Here is a 20,122-nt window from a genome sequence, read left to right on the forward strand (position 1 = left end):
AAGGCCAAAAGTGCCATTGTGGCTCAAGCGGTAGAGGGCTAGCCTTGAGGTTCAGGGACAAAGCCCAGTTCCTGAGTTCAACCCCCGGGACCGGCAAAGACAAATCAAGGAGTAGAAAACTAGTATGTCAAAATAAGTTTCTGTATTTAGTTTCAACATTTGTATTTAATTGAACGAATGCACTAAACTCTCATTATGGAAATGTGTGGTGCCTCTATGCAGAAACCCTACCAAACCTTTCTATGTGTTGGCCATTTTGCAGCTTTCCCAAAGGGCTGGTCAGCCTGAAAGGACCTCTGCGTGCACCTGTTGGCCCCTTCAGTGTATGCAGTGTGCTCATTCGTCCTCGTGCCCACATCCTGGTCTGAACAATACGTCTTCTGGTTCCTCAGACATAAAATTGACTTGTCAACAACAGGCCAACCCTAAGTGCAGCAGTGTCCAAACAAGTACAACGAAAGCCTGCTGCAGTCCAGCTCTAGCGTCCAGGACCCCCGGGCAGCTCAGAGGTGGGAAAACACGATCAGATGGTTCCCCACAAAACTCCACTCCTACCATGAGCGGAGACGGGGAAGGTTTCGTTAACATGCTGCCACCACCCGCCACAGACCGAAGCATGAGGAGCAAGTGAGGATGCCTAGGAAATGGAGGAGAAGGCCTCACTCTGCTGATGGCCAGCGGGGTGGACTGCAAGGGCTGCCAGGAGAAGGGCCCGCCTGCGTGCTGTATTGGTCATTTGTTCAGAAAAGTCACTACTCTATCATCTATAAAGCTGGATACAGACCCCCGAAGCCCCGTGGCCCAGACTGCCCTCCATGTCTCTTTCTTCTGATTCCAGCTCACTGACTTAGCATCTAGAGACGCCACAGGGTGCCAGGCTTTTTTACACACAAACCTTGTCCATTCACCTATAGTCTATCTCCATTTGAGAAGATCTCTGAGGCCTTTGCCAGCACTCCTGTAAGTTATTTCCTTTTCTCTCTTGCCAGAAGTCACCGGCTTTTCCATCCTACACTTACTTTATTATAGAATCGTCCTATCCTTATTTGTAGATGATCAGAGTGTGCCTGGCACAGGGGAGGCAGCGCCTTTCCTTACCCGCCTCACTCTGCCGATGTCTGTAAACTTCATGTGATATCATTTTGGTTTTGTCATTGACACATACAAGTATAAAGAGTCACTACCGATAATCAAGACAGTAAAAAGACAAAACAAAGACAGGTAAGAAAGCCAGAGCTTCCTGGCCCTCAGTGCTTTTGTGCCAGCCGAAGCTGGTAGCCGAGGGAGGAGATTTGGAATGCTCACCTCCAAGCACCATGCCAGCCTGGCAGCACTTTCTCAGGCGACACGCCGGGCAGTTTTTCCTGCGGATTTTATCAACTATGCAGTCATTTCTTCCAGCGCATAAGTAGTTGTGTTGCCCTGAAAACAAACAAACAAGAAAGTCGGAATTATTTACAGCATTTAAAGCACAGTGGACAGTGCCTGCCTGCAAACATGAGTGAACGGAGGGTGGAGGCTCTGTTCAGCCTGCCAGGTACCACTGAGAACCTGTGCCCCTGCCAGCCAGCCCCCCATTCCACCTGTGTCCCCATGGCCCAGGAGAAGGGTGGTGAGTACTAAGTCACTTAAATATGCAGCCACAAAATGCAATGCATGTGCATCTTAAAGACTGATGAGCTCGGCAGCTCAGCATGGAGAGTTCAAGGGGGAAGGAGAATTCCCACGGCTGGGAGCACTGTGTGAAGGGCGAAGAAAGCACGGCTGCGGGGACTGTCCACCTAGACGGGCTGGTGGCAGGAAGCCTGGGAGCTCGGTCAGCTCTCCATGGTGGCCAAGGGCTGACACCCGGAGTTGGGCCTTGAGGCCCACCAAGCAGATGTACCATACTCGAGCCTAACACCAGGGCCTCGCCAGAGGTTAGCGTCCTGGAGACACGACCGGCCCCGGGCCAGGCGGGAGGTGGAGGGGCCCGAGACGCCTTGTGGCTGGCCGTGAGGAGTTTGATTTTATCCAGGGCTGGTGTCTGTGTGTCCAGGCCACACTAGCGCGATGGTTTGCTCAGGCCAGGCTGGGACCATGAGGAACTGGGAGGGGGCTGACACAGGCTTTGCCTTCTGGAAAGGCATTCCACGGGACAGGACCAGTGGAACAGTGGTCCGTAAAAGCCAATTTGGTGAGGGTGCAGAGCCAACTAGACTTGTCTGACAAGGCTGCCACTGGGCATGGCCCCAGGACCAGAGCCCCATACAGCTCTCTTGTCATTTGCCATGGAGTCATGCTGTCGGCAACAGACAGTGGACTACGACAGAGGCGTGTAACTTGAGAAAGTTTAGTGACCAAGCACGTGGATTACGTAAAGGGCCTGCAGTGGTGAGTGGGAGGGGAAAGAGAGGACCACAGAGCTGGTAAGGGACAAACCTGTTACTTTGAAAATCGATCATTAAAGGTAAGTCATTACCCATTTTAGGCTTGTGCAATAAATTGTATTTTAAGGTTACACAATTGCTTCAGGGAATTAAGAAAGCACTATAAAAAAAAGGTTTTGGAGCTGATAAAAATCAGGATGGACAATAAAAGTTAAAACAACATCCTTTACTGCCTCCAGCAAGACGACGACCACATGTGCAGTCCATGGGAATGCAGGCAGGCCTGGGCTTTGTGGGGCGCGTCCAGCTGTGTGGGGTGCCCTGACAGCACGGAGACCGGCAGGCAAGGGGAGTCGAGGCTGAGCTCACCAGGAGCGCCGCCCCACCCTCTCCCATCGCTCTGACGTAAGCTCTGCGACGTGAGCCACACACCTCCATCGTGGGACTCACGATGGAGTTCACGGAGGTGTGAAGCCCGTTCTTGCAGATGGGATCTACTATTTCATAGGGACTCTTGACAGACTGTAAAGCACCAGTGGGCCTGGCACATGGACCCAACAGTCGCTGACAGAAAGAGGCTGGGACAAGACACATGTTCATGGAGTGACAAAGACTCAAAACTGGAGTTTGAATTAGGATTAAGAAAGAAGACTCAAAGGAGCTGAGCAGCAAAAGAAAAAGAAGCGGAGGAGGAGAAGGAGGAGGAGGAGGAGGAGAAAGATTAGAATAAATATCTGGTGGTAGAAGAGTGAGTATTCAGATATTCAAAGAGTGAATATTGGGGTTGTGTCTTAGTTTAAGATGGACAAAGAGCGGGGCATATGAAGAGAAGCGGAAAGGGCCGGTAGAGGACAAGGAGGCAGCGGTGGGGCAGGACAGCTGCTGGCCCAGCTCCGCTTTCATGGGTGGGTGGTGAGTGCGCATCACGTAGCCGGAGAGCTCGTGGAGCTCTGCTCTACAGGACCCTCGCCATAGCCCTATGATCCCAGCTCCTCACCAGGCTGAGGTCCCCGCATCAATGCCAACCCAGGCAGGAGAGTCTGTGAGACTCATCTTCAGATAATCACCAAAAGAGCAGAAGGAGCTGTGGCTCAAGTGATCGAGCCCTGGCCTTCAGTGGGAAGCTCTAGGACAGCACCTGGGCCCTGTACTCATTCTCACACACACATATATATGCACATGCACGTGTGCACACGCGTACACACACACACACACACACACAGAAAAAAAATTAGGAAGCAAGGTCATCCTCTGAAATGAGGGCAGAAAGGGCTGGAAGGTAGAGGTGACAGAGGCAGAAGGCCCCCTCGACCCGTGCAGAATGAGTGGACAGACTGCCAGATGCAGGCCGTGGTTGTGAGAATCCTTTCCATCTTTAATTATGCAGCTCCTCACCCCAGAAATGCAACTAGCACACTTCTACTTCCCCTGATACAACTAGGGTTTTGTTTTCACAAATAATTAGTAGAAAGAGACAGTGGGGAAGAGGAGGAGGGACAGTCTCAGGTGTGGGCTTCCAGTTCATGTGAGTTCATTTCTTTATGCTTCATACGAGCCTTCAGCCAGCTTCTCAGCACGATGTAAATGTTCCATAGGGAAACCATTATTTCAAAATACGCTCAGAACCTCACTGGTGAAACTCTCAGGAAGACGAACAATTAGAAAATCCTATTTGCAAGTGTTTAAGCACACAGATGTGAGACTCTGACCTCTTGTAATACTTTTACAACAATAGAATCATCACTCCAACACTTGTTTTTAAAATATTCCATAAATAACAAAGATATTTCTTTTTCTAGCAAAAAAAGGCTTGTTTAACTTGATGAGGTAGGTGGTGTCCTGTGTGCTGAATATCTTCTAAGTCACAATACAACTGAGACACTTATCACACAAGAGGTGGTTCAGAACACGTGTCCTTCTGCAGAATGAAACCACAGTGCATCTTTACATTTAACAACTCCTTGTAAGTACTCCAGTACTTACAAGAAAAACAGAAAAACAGCAACGGCGGTGTGCAGTAAAAGCCACGGTCGTTGTCTAGTCACGTGCAGCGCTCCTGCCTGTGGTCCTGAGTGTTTGGGAGGTAGTGATGAGAAGATGGATCGTGGTTTAAAGGCGGGCCACACAAAAAGCAAGGTCTCACGGTCAGTAAACAAGCTAAGCATGTCTGCACAAACCTGCAATTCCAGTTGCTAAGTTCCAGACCCTAAGCTAAAGCAGAACAGGTGGGTGGTTCAAGAGGCAAAGCACCTGCCTAGCAAGCAAGAGACTTTGATTTCAGACATCAGCAGAGGCAGAAAGGGAGAGGGAGAGAGGGGGCAGGGAGGGAGGAAGAACGGGGAGAGGAGCAACTTTCTTTGTAGCACAGGAAGCAAATGCCATTGAGACTGTATCTCTTCTATACATCATTATTGACTCATTGAAAAGTGTTATGTTTTTCATGATTCACACAAAACCTAGCAGCCGCCATCAAACTCCACCATAAAGCATGGGATGCTGCTGCTCTTAACTCACCTAAAATACAATTCTGGAAGGGCGCCTTCACCCAGCCTGCTCCTAGCTCACAAGCAGAGAGGGATGGGTGTGAAGCTGGTCACAGTAAGCAGGCCCTCACCAGCTTAGTCTGTGCCAGGTTCCAGGTGGGCGTGCAAACTGGAAGCAAGCAAGCAAGAGGCTGTGCCCAGGAGATCCAGGCTCGACCGTGGGCTAGAACTAGGCTGGGGCCAGATGGACTTTCAAGCAACACTTCAACCCTGAGCGCCTGCCACGTGCTCTGCTGGCCCGGGGCTCGCAGCCCTGCGGTCACTGACGTGCGGCCACTGGCAGCACTCTGCCTCCGTGAGCCAACACAAGGCCTGCCGATCCTCAGCAGTTCCCAACCGCATCTCCCGCCGGTTTCGAATGTTCACCCTTGGCTAGCGACTTGCTTTGTGTGTGTTATCTGAGCCATTTATACAATGGAAGAGCGGTGACCTGGACACGTGGACAGTTAGCCAGCATCATTACATTCAAGGACCTGCAAAAGAGGCTCCATACCGGGCCGGGAGTTTGGCCTAGAGGTAGAGCACTTGCCTAGCATGCACGAAGACCGGGGTTCGATTCCTCAGTACCACATACCGGAAAAAAAAGCCGGAAGTGGTGCTGTGGCTCAAGTGGTAGAGCTCTAGTCTTGAGAAAGTCCAAGGACAGTGCTCAGGCCCTGAGCTCAAGCCCAGGACTGGCACGCACGCGCACGCACACACACACACACACACACACACACACACACACACACACAAAAGAGGCTCCGTACCTCAAAGTGGAGTGGAATTTGTGCATGAGCTCTGACCATGTGACCTTACAGGACAGGCCCACTGAACACAGCAGGTACCAAGTGACCTTACAGAAAACCTGCACCTGACCACAGCATATACCACTTGAGCTTACAGAACACCTGCACCTGACCACAGCATGTACCACGTGACCTTACAGAACCCCTGCACCTGACCACAGCATGTACCACTTGAGCTTACAGAAAACCTGCACCTGGCCACAGCGTGTACCATGTGACCTTACATAACCCCTGCATCTGACCACAGCATGTACCACGTGAGCTTACATAACCCCTGCACCTGACCACAGCGTGTACCACGTGACCTTACATAACCCCTGCACCTGACCACAGCAAGTACCACGTGAGCTTATATAACCCCTGCACCTGACCACAGCGTGTACCACGTGAGCTTATATAACCCCTGCATCTGACCACAGTGTGTACCATGTGAGCTTACAGAACACCTGTACCTGACCACAGCGTGTACCACGTGAGCTTACATAACCCCTGCATCTGACCACAGCGTGTACCACGTGACCTTACATAACCCCTGCATCTGACCACAGCATATACCATGTGAGCTTATAGAACACCTGCACCTGACCACAGCATGTACCACGTGAGTTTACATAACCCCTGCATCTGCCCACAGCATGTACCACGTGACCTTACAAGCCATCCTGAGCTTGACCACAGCACACACTATATGACCTTACATAAAACCTGGGTCTGACCACAGCATGTATCAAGTGACCTGAGCCTGGCCATAGCCCATACCACATGACCTCATAGGACAACCTGTGTGTGACCACAGCACAAGCCATGTGACCTTTTACAGGCCAGACCACAGTGTACCCCAGGACCTTACATGAAAAGCTAACCTGCACCCGGCCACAGCACATACCATGTAACCTTAAAGCACGGGTGTGACCACAGTGCGCACCAGGAGATCTTACAGTTTTCCCTCAGGTTCTGAGTACTTAGTTGTTTTAGTCCATTAGGGCTGTGGTAACAGAATTCAGTGAACCAAGCTGGCCTACACAGATATAAACCTTTGCCTCGCCATTGTGGAGGCTAGGAAGTACATGGGACAGGCTCTGGCTGGCGCTGTGACTGAGTGGGCCTGAGTCTTGCCCCATGCGTAGAAGCTCAGGTACTTGCACCAGGCTGAATGCCTCTCCTCAGAGCTGAAGAGACTCTCCAAGGTCTTTTCTGCAAGGTGACTTGCCCTGCTCACGAGTCAAGGTCCCATGACCTCCCTTGTGGGGCAAGTTGTATTTAAAAATTAAGACCGATTTGCACTTTAGAAGGATGATTTTAAAAAACCACACATCACAAGGAAACATTTTTATGCAACCAAACATACAAATATTCATGGGGACTACAAACTACCCATATGTGAGTTCAGAATGATGCAAGTCAGTAAGGTGCTGTGGACCAATGGCCAGAACAGAGCTGGGTGATCGAGGGAAGGATTGGCGAGCTGGCCTCTGCTTGCCTCTGTGTGCACAGATTCCTTAATTCATGATGCAGGCATGCATGCATGCATAGACATACTTAGGACGCCAAGCGATTACATGGAAAAGCAAAACGACACGTACGTTACACATGGTTATCAACACATCCTAAGCATGCATGGTCTACACACATGTGAAATCTGAGGCACAGACATGGGAAAATCACAAGGGATAGAAAGATCAGCACAACTGGATCAGGCATGGTGTTGCATGCCTTTAATCCCAGCAACTTGGGAAGGCCATGGCCCCAGGTTGGCCTATGCCAAAGCACACGACCCTATCTGAGGAACAAACTAAAGAGTTCCAAGGTGGGTGGCATGGTTCAGGTGGTAGAACACCTTCCTGGCAATTCTCCTGTACCACCACCACACACATTTAAAAAATAGCATTATTGACCAAATAGTGCCTATACATCACTGGCACTGTCTCTGGGGTATTTTTCTTATTTTTCTTTTTGTCAGTCTTGGGGCTTGAACTCGGGCTTGGCGCTGTCCCTGAGACTTCATGCTCAAAGCTACTACTTTGCCGCTCGAGTCACAGCACCACTTATGGCTTTTGCTCCGTAGTTTATTGGAGAAAAGAATCTCACAGACTTTCTTGCCTGCGATGGCTTTGAACTTTGCTCCTCAGATCTCAGCTTTCTGAATAGCTAGGATGACAGGCCTGAGCCACCAGAGCTCAGCTAGTATCTCTGTTTTGTTTGGTCATTTATTTTTAAAGGAGAATGGATTGCTGCTGCATCACGTGAGTAATTAAAAGTACAAGGACTCAAGCCAGAGTAGAAGCAGAAAATGCTGAACTCCAAATGCCAACACTGTCACTACTTATCTTTCAGTACAGCACAGGCTGGCTTCAATGGTTCATTCAGGCTCAATAGTAAACCCAGAAGAACCTGGGTATAGAGCTTTGAGGTGAAATCTACTCGGTGACTACGTGTTTACTTTTAGGATCATGGGAAAACTGCCAAAGGGTAGACTGTGTGGGAAAGTAAACTAAATGAGATGATTGGTAAAGTACCTTCTCAAGAGCCCAAACGCTAATCAGATAAATTGTGGAGGGATTATTGAATGGTTTCCTGGACTATAAGAGGTAGAAAAGGCATTACAGACGGGCAAATAACTCCAACAGATGTGACGATGGTTTAAATGTTTTATCTTCTCCGGATGCTGTATGAAGGGAGCTGGGTGACTATTTTCCTATTACCCCCGACACCCAGGAGAAACACTTCATTCACACGAGCACGTCACTTCTGCCCAGCTTCTGCTGTGCCTGTTTAACGAGTGTGCTTCTCTTAACTCTGGGCACCACTTCCCACATGATGGCCAGCTCTGTCCACACACCGCAGTGACCTGCCCCATCGCGTGTGCCAATTCATCAGAAGGCCCCTCTCTCCCCCTTCCCCTCACCAGCTCACTGCTTGGACAGGGCGGTCAGTGATGAAGGAAGGGGGGTGTGAACTCGTGTAACGGGGTCCTTAAGTTATGAATACATACAGGAATAAGGAGGGTAGATGGTACTCCAATACAATTAAAGGACCCATCAGCACCTCTCTGTGGTCTCATGCCCTGTGAATAATCGCACTGCATTACTCTTACTCCACATCAGCGGTCAGACACCTTAGAAATACCATCACACAGCCCAGTATCCAAAGAGGAGGTGTGGGGCATTATCAGCTGGGGTGAATGGGGTGGCTGGCAAAGCAGTGACCCGGTCAGTGCTGTTCTGCCAGCCCTGGTGGTGGCCCAGGTAAACAGGCCTAGCCTGTCCTCCCCGACTCCCTCCCGCCCTCTGTAGCAGGCCACCATCTCCTAGAGAGATCTCACCTGGCCCAGTCCTACCTGTCCTGGGGAGATGGGAACAGACAGCCCCAGGGGAGGGGGGAGGCTGTCTCACCTTTGTAACAGGCTCACACTCGCTCACACACGCACACACTCACACACTCACGCTCACACTCTCACACTCATGCTCACACTCTTGCTCACACCCACACACTCACACTCATGCTCACATACTCACACACACATTCATGCTCACACACACACTCATGCTCACATACTCACACACTCACACTCATGCTCACATACTCACACACTCACACACACTCATGCTCACACACACTCATGCTCACATACTCATGCTCACATGCACACACACACTCATGCTCACACACACATGCTCACACTCATGCTCCCATACTCACACTCACACACACGCACATGCACACACTCACACACACTCACACTGACATGCACACACTCACACTCACACACACACTCACACGCACACACTCACATGCACATACGCACTTGCACTCACACATACTCACATGCACACACACACACTCACATGCACACACACTCACACTCGCACTCACACACACATGCACACACACTCGCACTCACACACTCTCACACACACACATGCACACACACTCGCACTCACTCACACACACTCACTCGCACACACTCACACACGCACACACTCATGCTCACACATTCATGCTCTCACACACACTCACACTCATGCTCACATGCTCTCATACTCACACATTCATGTTCACACACTCATGCTCACATACTCACACACTCACACTCATGCTCACATACTCTCACACACTCACATACACTCATGCTCACATACACACTCATGCTCACACACTCATGCTCACATACTCATGCTCACATGCACACACACACTCATGCTCACACACACACATGCTCACACTCATGCTCCCATACTCACACTCACACACACACTCATGCTCACAAACTCACACTCATGCTCACACACTTGCTCACACCCACACTCACACTCATGCTCACACACTCACACACTCAAGCTCACACCCACACTCGCATGCACACTCACACTCACACGCACATACACTCACATGCACACACACGCACACACTCACATGCACACACTCACATGCACATACACACTCGCACTCACACATGCACACACACTCACGCACACACTCACATGCACACACTCACATGCACATACACACTCGCACTCACACACTCACATGCACACACTCACACGCACACACTCGCATGCACACACTCACACTCACACGTACATACACTCACATGCACACACACTCACCTGCACACACACTCACACGCACACACACACTCACACTCGCACTCACACACACATGCACACACACACTCGCACTCACTCGCACTCACACGCACACACGCGCACTCCCACACTCAGGCAGACAGGGAGGCGTCTCCCCGCGATGCCCTCCCGTCCTGGCGGCACTGGTGCCGCTTCCCCGCAGCCCGGACGGAGCCCGGGCAGGCCTACCTTCCATGGCCCTCTTGAAGAACACCTTGCAGCTGCCGCAGGTGAGGACGCCGTAGTGGCAGCCGGAGGCCTCGTCCCCGCAGATGAGGCAGATCTTCTGGGGGAAGGACTCCAGGCCGAACTGCGGGCTCGGCCCGCCCTCCGCGTCCGCTCTGCAAGGCAAGGCCAGCGAGCCGCGCTCACTCCGGGGACGCCGCGCCGGCCGGCGGGGGACGCGGGGGACGCAGGGGAGGCCGGCGCTCGTCCACGGCTCGTCCACGGCGCCCAGCGCGCTGGAGGCAGCGCGGACCCCGCGGGCCGGCTGTACGCGGAGCCCAGGCCGCCGCCGGGCCCCCAGATCCACGCCCGGGGCCCGGGGCCCGCGCCGCCCCCACGCCAGTCTCCACGCCCGGCCCCGCCCGCCCCTCCGGCCCGGGGCAGTAGGAGAATGGGAGTACGCGGTGAACAGGTGTCCTGAACAGGTGTCCGAGGGCGCGCCGGCCGCCCCGCCCCTCCTGCCCCGCAGCCTCGGCCCGGCCCGGCCCGGCCCGGCCCGCCCGCCTGCCCCGAGCCGACCCGACCCGACCCGACCCGAGCCGCCCGCCCGCCCCGCAGCCCCGGCAGCCGACACCGCGTGGGACCCCGCACAGCCCCGACACCAGGTGGGTCCGCCGCGGCAATCCCGAGGCTGCGCCAGGTCGCACAGGTGCGGGAGCCCGCGCCCCCGCCGCGGAGGGGAGCGGAGGGGAGGGCGGGGGGCGGCGGGTTCGCGCCCGGCCTCACCTCAGGTAGTTGAGATAGGGCGGGTAGACCGGCGCCAGGCCGTCCTTGAGCACCGCCGCCTGGTAGCCGAGCTGCGGGAGGCCGTTGAGGCTCAGCGGCGGGTAGAGCGCGGGCGCGGGCGCGGCGGCCGCGGAGGAGGCGGCCAGGCCGTCCCGGGGGAGCAGGCAGGCGGCGACCCCGGCCCCGACGCCGGGCCCCGCGGGTCTGCAGGGCGCGGGCGCGAAGGCGCCGGGCGGCGCGGCGGCGGCGGCGGCGGCGCCCGGGGCTTTGTAGAGGATGCACTCCAGGGCGGGCGCGGGCGACAGCGAGGGCGCGGCGGGGCCGGGCGCCGCGCCGTCCCCGGGTCTGCAGGAGGCGGCTCGGGGCGGCGGCGGGAAGTCCGCGAAGGCGGCGGCGGGGCAGGCCCCGGGCGCGGGGAACGGGCGCGGGGAGCGCGTGGCCGCGTCCGCGCCGCCCTCCTCCTCCTCCTTGATCTTCAGCGCCGCGGCCTGGAAGTCGCCGAAGCCTGGGAACGCGTCCTCCTTGGGGTCGGCGTCGGGCGGGAAGGCGCAGGCCGGGAAGTCGGCGGGGCCGCCGTCCAGCGCCTCCCCTTCCAGCAGCTGCCGCGTGCGCGCCGTCAGGAGCGCGTGGCCGAGCGGCAGCACGGGCAGCGGGACGGGGACCAGGTCCAGCACCGCGGGGCCCGGCGGGCCGCGGCCGGGCAGCGGAGCGGCGTCCGGCTCCGCCGCGGGGCCCCCGGGGGCCGGGGCGCGGGCCCGGGGCAGCGGCCCTGCGGGGCCGTCTGGCGCCGCGTCCTCCTCGTCGTCCTCGGCGGCGGCGGGCGGCTTGGGGGGCGCCCCGGGCCACGGCGGGGTCCCTGGCGTGGGGAGCAGCAGCGCCCGCGCCGACGGGGCCGGGCCCCGGGGCAGCACCTTGCCGACGGCGGCGGCGGCGGCGCCCGGCCTGACCTCGGCTCGGCCGGCGAGCAGCGCCGGGGTCCCCCTGGCGGCCGGGCCGCGGGGGTCGTCCGGGAGCTCGGCGGCCCCGGAGCCGAACAGGCACCAGGCGCCGGCGGCGGCGCAGGCGGGCGGACTGGCGCGCGCGCCCGGCGGCTCCAGGAGCGAGTCGAGCACGCTGTCCAGCAGCCGGCCGTCCTTCTCCGGGGCCGCCGCGTCTGCGCCCGGCAGCTTCCCGTCCGCGGGGGCCCGGCCCGAGCAGGGCCCGGGGAAGATCAGCCCGTCCAGGGAGGCGTCCGCCTGCGGGGGCCCCGCGAAGCCGACGCGGTCCGCGCCGCCCAGCAGCGGCGCCGCGACCTCGGCCGGGACCAGCGCGCTGCCCGCCGCGCACGGAGCGCGGGCGTCCTTGGGCTGGGGCTCCGTCATGTCCTCCGGCGCCCCTTCCCTCCCGGCTCTAGGGAGCAGGGGAAGGGGCGCGGGAGAGGAGCGGCTGATATAGGGGCCGGCGGCGGAGAAGGGGGGCTGCGGCGGGACCCCGGGTCTCCGCCTCCGAGGGGGCGCGGCGCTGGTCGGCTCGGGCCGCGCTCGGCCCCGCCTGCGGGAAGGGTGGCGGGGGTCCGCCCGCTGACGGCGGCGGAGAAGCCGGCGGCCGCTCTGGTCCCCTGCTGGCACTCGTCGCCGGGCTGGGGCGGGCGCGCGGGAGCCAGGCTCGGCTGCAGCTGGACGCGCAGGACCGCGGCTCCGCCCGCCCCCGACCCCCGCCGGGGCCCCTGGAGCCGGGGTGGCCCGCCTCGCAGCCGCCCCGGGGTCCTGGCCGGCGCCCCTCCGTTCCGTGCATCCGCAGCCGCCCCTCTCCGACCGTTCCCGGCAGCGCCCGGCGCGGTCTCCACCTGTGCCCGCTCCCCGCGGCGGCGTGGCCCGCGCGGTGCCCGCAGCTCCGGCGCCCGCCCGCCCGGGAAGCAAGCTTGCAGGCGGGCTGGCGGGCGGGCGCACCGCCCCTCCCCTCCGCTCCCACGCCGGCCTGGCTGGAGATCCCCATGGCGGGGCCCCGCGCGCTCGGAGCGGGCCAGCCCGGAGGGAGGGAGACTCTTGACTGTGCCATGCCCTAGACCAAGCGGACACGCAGACGACCCTGAGAGCCTGCGAGTTCATGAAGTGAGGGGTTTCCAGCGCCTGCCGCCTCTCCAAGGCGGCCCAACGTGGGTGACACACCCCTCCCTCAGCCCAAGGAGCCACTTCCGTGGGCCCCCACGTCACCAGAAAACCCCGCGTAGAGTTGTTGAACACTTGCTTTCTCCCTGCAATATTCTTATCCTTAAAAATAATCAGCATTGCGTTTTCTTAAAAATCGCCTTTGGGTGGAGGCCTCTCCCATACTCCAATACTGGATGTGCGTCTTGGAAAGGCGGCCTCTAGGCTGGGACACAGACCCTCACCTTGCAGTCCAGGCTGGCCTCAAGCCATCCTCCCTGTCCACTACCCAGGGCTGGATTGCTAGCACTCGCCATCCCACCTGGCTTGAATCTCTTGACAAAAACAAGATTCACTGGTTGCACTTGAATTATAGTGGGGCTAACTCCAGATAGTCCTAGAGGCTGTTTGTAGAGGAGAAAATGTGAACTTGGCATTGTCTTGCTCTCATTTTGGGGGGGGAGGCGGGATGAGGGACGCAGGCTTTATCAAGGCCCAGTTGTCACACAGTAAGTTGCAGGTTCAAACTGCATGATTGGTCAGTGAAACTGCCTTTATTCCTGGGCTGGAGTTTGAATTCAGGGCTTCAGGCTTGCTGGGCCAGCACTTGAGATGCTTAAGCCATATCCCCAGAGCAAGATGCAGAAATGCAAACACTGCAATCTATCGCCACATGTGTGTTCGATGTATGTATGCCCTGCATCCCTGCAGACGCAACCCAGCACACAGGACCCCCTCCCCAAGAGCCGTCATGCAAATGGCTCACTTCCTCACCCCATTCCCCAACTGCCACCCATCTGCTTTTTGTCACTATAGATCAGTTCTTGAATATCCACTGCACATTTAAAAGTATGTGCACTATATATATATTTTGAAGATCTCAGTGGGTTTTTTCCTAAGTAGTTTATTGGTAGACTTTTTTTTTAATGCCAATTCTGAGACTTGAACTCAGGGCCTGGGCACTGTGTCTGAGCTGCTTTTGCTCAGTGCTATTGTTCTACCACTTGAGCCGTGGCTCTACTTCCAGCTTTTTTTTTTTAATGGTAGTTTAATGGGGATAAGAGTCTCATAAGCTCTGGCTTCAAATTGTGATCCTCAGATTTCAGCCTCCTGAGCAGCTAGGATTACAGGCATGAGCCACAGTGTCCAGCTCCTCTTTAGAAGAGCCTACAGTTTTCCCATTAGCACCTTACATGAAGAGCCTAGTTTCGTAACAACTGAGGAACGCCCATAAACTATGCAGATGCTCAGTTTTTGCTTACTGTCTATTTTCTTCTCTGGTACTCTGACCAGGACACCACATGTCATTGTGGTCTCCTTAGAATGCTGGTGGGGATAATTTCTCAGACCTGGATTTCATGGCCTTGTATTTTATGACCTTGACAGACCTCAGAAGTATTGTAGACTGCCACTCCATGACTTCGTTGGTTTGGGGAGGAAAATCAAAGGCGCACAAGCTGCCATCACCCCCTCATTTCAGAGATACATACGACAGATATGGGTTACCAATATCGGTGTGTGATGGAGTAGGAATTAAGCTCCTTTTGGGAGGAGAGGGAGGGTAGAGTATGCATGCACGTGTGCATACAGACGCACACACACACACGCTCAATGTTGCTAGGTCTTTGCATTTGCTAGGCCAGAGCTGTCTATGTCAGCCCCACCTTCAGCTTTAGGTTCTGGTTGTTTTTGATCTAGGGTTTGCGTTTTCCCCTAGCTGGCTTGGGCCATAGCAAATGAGATTTCTCACATCTCGTTTCTCTCACCCAGCACAGTGACTTTGAGTGAGCATTAGTAGTCCTCCCTGATTGCAGAATAGAAACTCTGAGTAGAAATCTACCCCAGGGGCATCCATGGTCCTGGGGTGTGCTAGGATTTAGAAGCTGAAACGCTCCACGCAGGTTGTATGTGAGACCTGATGGGCAACGGTGTCGGTGCTGGGGTGATGAGTCTGTGAGCCTGCTCCCGGCACCGAGGATATAGTGTGCAAGGGAATGTGCAGCTGCCCTTCCTTGCAGGGCCTGGCTCTGACATCAGACCCCACGGGCCTGCGGTTGGTGAGCAGGTTCCCGCTGTGTCCCAGGTTCATAGTTCCTGGTCTCACCACAGCCCTGATGGACTAAGATGATAGGTATGCATTCCACGCACAATCTTCCAAGTTGGTCGTCTTGAGTTCTCTTTCTCCCTCATTCTGCATGATATTGTTGACCTTAGCATCGGCCATTGTAATGGGTATGTGGTGGTCTCCACCGTGCTGGGCTTCTTGTCTCCCCCATGGTTGGGGAACTGAGTGGAGTTGCACATTCTTCCCATTGACATGGCTTCCTCATGGATCTCAGGCAGTGGTTCACACCCTTCCTTTGCTTTAGAAAGCATTGCGCTTGCTTATCATTGAAACTTGCTTTGGAATTCTGATTGGCCTAGTGTTTGAGTTGAAGCGACTCTCTCATTTTTTTGTGTTCTCAATGGCATCTTCAGAAGAGCAGATGTTCCAAACAGGACTTGAGACATTAATGATCAATTGACAACTTTTACAAATTGTGCTCTGTGTCGTAGCACAAAAAAAAAAGAAAGAAAGAAAAAACAAGTGTCTGTGCGTAAGTTCTCCGCTGTTCCTCCGCTTGTCTAGCGTTAAGGGTCTGCTGCTCGTGCTTGTTTGTGTGGTCTAGCACATGGGGGCATGCCACGAAACCCCACAGATACCAGCCACGTTCACACAGCCTCATCTAGAGAGCCGCAGCCCTTGGTGGCCTGGCTGTGGCTCTCAAATATTTCCAGGGTCTTCTCAGTCAGCTGACTTCAGAGGTCTAGGTTTTGTTTGTTTCCTTGTTCCCTGGTGTCTAAAGACAGCTCCTGATGCTGGAGGCCTCCAGACATCACACAGTTGCATCCAGAATTAGGAATAAGAGTTTCTCTTGGCATTCCTTTCTTTTTTTTTAATCAAGGAAGAAATGCACCCAGAAGCCTACTTTACCAATGTCCTTTCAAAACGTATCTGCTAGAAGTGAGTCGTCTGCCCGCTCCTAACCCAATTACTCCAGGGAGCATTTGATTCCTCTACCCGTGACTCATCTCCCAAGCCAATTCCACGGCCCAGAGCAGTGCTATCGAATGTGCACAGAGCTGGGGTTCATTTGGAAAGGGAAGGGAAAAGGGAGGTGCAGGGGGAGGAGTCTCACTCCCCTCTGAGCCCTAAACTACGTCTTCACCGAGAAGGAATTTCATGGTTCTGTCCCCTTGTCAACACATCGTTTTCGGGTATTTTCCCTGATGATTTTACACATGTGCAAACACATAGGTGACTGCTAGAAATTTCACTCTGGCGGCATTTTGTGATGTCCGAGTGTCCTCCGTGTCTGTGGATGTCTCCACTGCCGGGGGCTGAGGCTCAGTTCCTTGGTCCCCGTGGCTGTCCTTGAGCTAGGGAAAAGTTGACTGATGAGTTGTAAGGTCTTGTGTGTGGCTCTGCACAGTAGGGTGTAGAGAGCGATTATATATATTTTAAAACCTAAAAGAGAAATCATTCTGAATGCTTTTACTATAAGAAAATGATAAATGAGAAGGTAGATACGTTTAATCTTATTTAAATATTGCCTAGTATCTATGTGTATCAAATAGTGGTACTCTCGCTAGTATCTATAATATTTATATGTTTCCTGTGCATCTGTTAATAAATTTAATAGTAGTCATGTTTCCTGTGCATCTGTTAATAAATGTAATAATAGTCAAATGATACATGGTCATAACTTCTAACTCCTTTCTTTTATGACTGAATTTTAATCATATCACCTTTTCTAATATTTCCCCTGATAAAATTATTTTATCTTCTCCCACATATGCAAATAAGCCATTCACAGAATATTTTCTATTTTTTACATTGTCTTCTCTTTTATAAAGTAGCATTTCATCCTTTGTAATCCGTCTCCCGATGTTTGTTTTCATTTTAAACGTTCATTGGTTGAGGATATTTCCTGGCCATATCCTGCTGTTTGCAGTAGTTACTAATACTGAGTTCTTACATATTGACTTGAGAACGTTGTGTTATAAATTGTCTAAAAGTTGGTTTGCATGCTCTAGAGATTGATTGTAAAAGCTTCACCATGCGCAAGGAGCATGGCCTAGTGGTAGAGTGCTCGCTTAGCATGCATGAAGCCCTGGGTTCAGTTCCTGGGTACCACATACACACAAAAAAAGCTGCAAGGGGCACTGTGGCTCAAGTGATACCGAGTGCTAGCCTTGAGACAGTCCAAGGACAGAGCCCAGGCCCTGAGTTCAAGCCCCAGAACTGGCCAAAAAAAAAAAAAAAAACCCCTTCACAGTCTACTAGACCCAGTATTGTACTGCTGCAAGTAGAATACAGTTTACCTCTATACAGCCCCATTTCCTCCCCTCCTTCAAAATATCCATACATTAAAAATCCACCAGAAAAGTGTGTGTGTGTGTGGTGATTGCACTCTATTTCGGATCATTACACAAATGTGGGAACCTGAGAAGGTGAAAATGGTGTTAATTCTGTTCTATTCAGGCAGCTTCCCTTTCTCCATTTCCCACGGTCAGGGCCTGCCCCTGCTCTCTCCCTCCAGGCCCTGCTGCCACCACCAGCATCTCCAGACAGCCTTCCCCGAGAGTGGTCACTCTCTCTCATTCCTGAAACCAAGTTCACCAAAGACTACACTCTTAAGTCTCCTGGGCCCTGGCACAAGTGAGTGTGGATGAGGCTGCGGGATCTTGTTTTGCTCCTTTGGTGGATGAAGATGATTTGGGTTGAGCGGGAAACCCACTGGGCTGGGACCGGGTGGCCAGGGATGAATCTTATATTTTCTGAGTGTTTCAATGTCAGGTCTGTGGCTAAAGCTTGGTGTGGCTGCTCGGGGTTCCTTGCCCATGTGGCCGGTGTGACGTAGGATGGGCCGTGTCCTCTCTGGGAGTCCTGTTCCAGGGGCTCATCCTCTCAGGGCCCTCTCCGCCCTCCAGTGTGTTGGGTGTCCTGTGTCCCTTTGTCTTCTCCAGTGGGGTCACGGCTCTTAGGATCGCCTGCATCCTGCCAACATTGGGCACAAAGAATGTTTCAGAGGAGAAGCAAAAGAGAATTCTCCCTTTCCTGTTATGCTGACTGCTGCCACCTCCCCAGGAGCCCCGTATTAAATTCTCTCTGCTTTCCTGAGCAAAGAACAATCTCATTAGACAGCTGTTTGCCTGGAAGTGGATCAGTGCTAAAAGCAAGACAAGAGGAATTATTCTGCACGAATCCGATCCTGTTTTATGTGTTGCTTAGCCCTGTGTTGAAAGTTTAGCATTCATAGACACTTTCATGATGAGTATTAGACATGACAGAGTAGGCAGGCATTGATGTGATGAATACAACAACCTTTTTTAGTGTCTAGTAAAAAGCCAACTGTTAATTTTTGAGTCATTAGGTAGCCCAAGCTGGACTCAAACTCACGACCCTCCCACCTCAACTTCTTCAGGGCTAGTATTACAGTCATATGCTAAAATGTTAAGATATTCCAACATCTCATAGATAATACAAGTACTTTTCACTTTCTTTGAAAGGACTACATAAAGCATGGAAATTAAGCTTTGAGAGAAATAAGCCGTTATTAATACAATTTACTCCCAGGGAAATTCTGTCTCTAAAAGCCCATCTTCCCCGACACCCTCTCCTCCTCCTCCTCCTCCTCCTCCTCCTCTTCCTCCTCCTCTTTCTATTCCTCCTCCTCCTCCTCTTCCATCTCTTCCTCCTCTTCCACCTCTTCCTCCCAACACCCTCTCCTCCTCTTCCTCCTCCTCCTCCTCTTGCTCCTCCTCCTCCTCTTCCTCCTCCTCTTCCTCCTCCTCTTCCTCCTCCTCTTCCTCCTCCTCTTCCTCCTCCTCCTCTTCCTCCTCCTCTTCCATCTCTTCCTCCTCTTCCACCTCTTCCTCCCAACACCCTCTCCTCCTCTTCCTCCTCCTTCTCCTCCTCTTCCATCTCTTCCCCCCACACCCTCTCCTCCTCTTTCCTCCTCTCCTCCTCTCATTCTCCTCCATCTCTCCTTTCTCTTTCCTGTCTCCCTTTCTTCTTCCCTCCCCTTTCTTCTCCTCTCTCGTCCTTTTGTGCCTGTATCAGGACTTGAACTCAGGCCTTCCTGCTCTCACTTGGCTTTTCAGCTCAAGGCTAGATGACAAACAGAATATGATAACAATAGGAATCGAGTTGTGATGTACATCAAAAATTGTGTATTTTTTCATTCTCTGTATTAAACTAGAAAACAAAATTGTGTTAACTATCATGAGGACCACTCCACTATAAAAGCAGATAGTCATTTTATTTGGAAATTGTACCCAGGGAATTACAATGTTTTGACTGTTTCAAAAATGTAAAAGAATTCTTGATCATGGATGTCGTTGGCTCTGAGCTCTTCCCTCATCCCTCTCATCCACATCCCTCTCCCCCCCCAGTCCCTCTCCCCCATGTCCCTCTCATCCACGTGCCTCTCCCCCACATCCCTCTCCCCCACATCCCTCTCAGCCATGTCCCTCTCCCCCCATGCCCATATCCCTTTTTTCTCTAACGCCTTTTCTCATCTCTTTCCTCAAAGCTCCATTGCACTCCTTCCAGCCAATGGTTCCGAGCCACCTGCTTCAGAGGACTCCTGTGTGGAGCTCCCTGCTGTCTCTGTGTGCAGCCGTCCTTGAAAGACCCCTGCCACCCCCGCTGGCTTACCTGGCTTTCTGCTCCTC

General features: G+C 53.8%; 1 protein-coding gene across 1 annotated transcript in view; it reads right to left on the reverse strand.

Annotated features, from left to right (window-relative positions):
• Positions 1-12,637, reverse strand: part of Pgr (progesterone receptor) — a 29,624-nt gene extending 16,987 nt beyond the window's left edge. The window contains exons 1-3 of the mRNA XM_090319771.1: positions 11,277-12,637; positions 10,515-10,666; positions 1,306-1,422 (exon numbers count right to left, since the gene is read on the reverse strand). Of these exons, the coding sequence (XP_090175897.1) occupies positions 1,306-1,422; positions 10,515-10,666; positions 11,277-12,637 (1,630 nt within the window). The remainder of the gene's footprint in view (positions 1-1,305; positions 1,423-10,514; positions 10,667-11,276) is intronic.
• Between the last annotated feature and the right edge of the window lie 7,485 nt (positions 12,638-20,122).

This window comes from Megascapheus bottae, chromosome 27 (assembly GCF_031878675.1).
Source record: "Megascapheus bottae isolate mThoBot1 chromosome 27, mThoBot2.hap1, whole genome shotgun sequence".
Classification (NCBI taxonomy): Eukaryota; Metazoa; Chordata; class Mammalia; order Rodentia; family Geomyidae; genus Megascapheus; species Megascapheus bottae.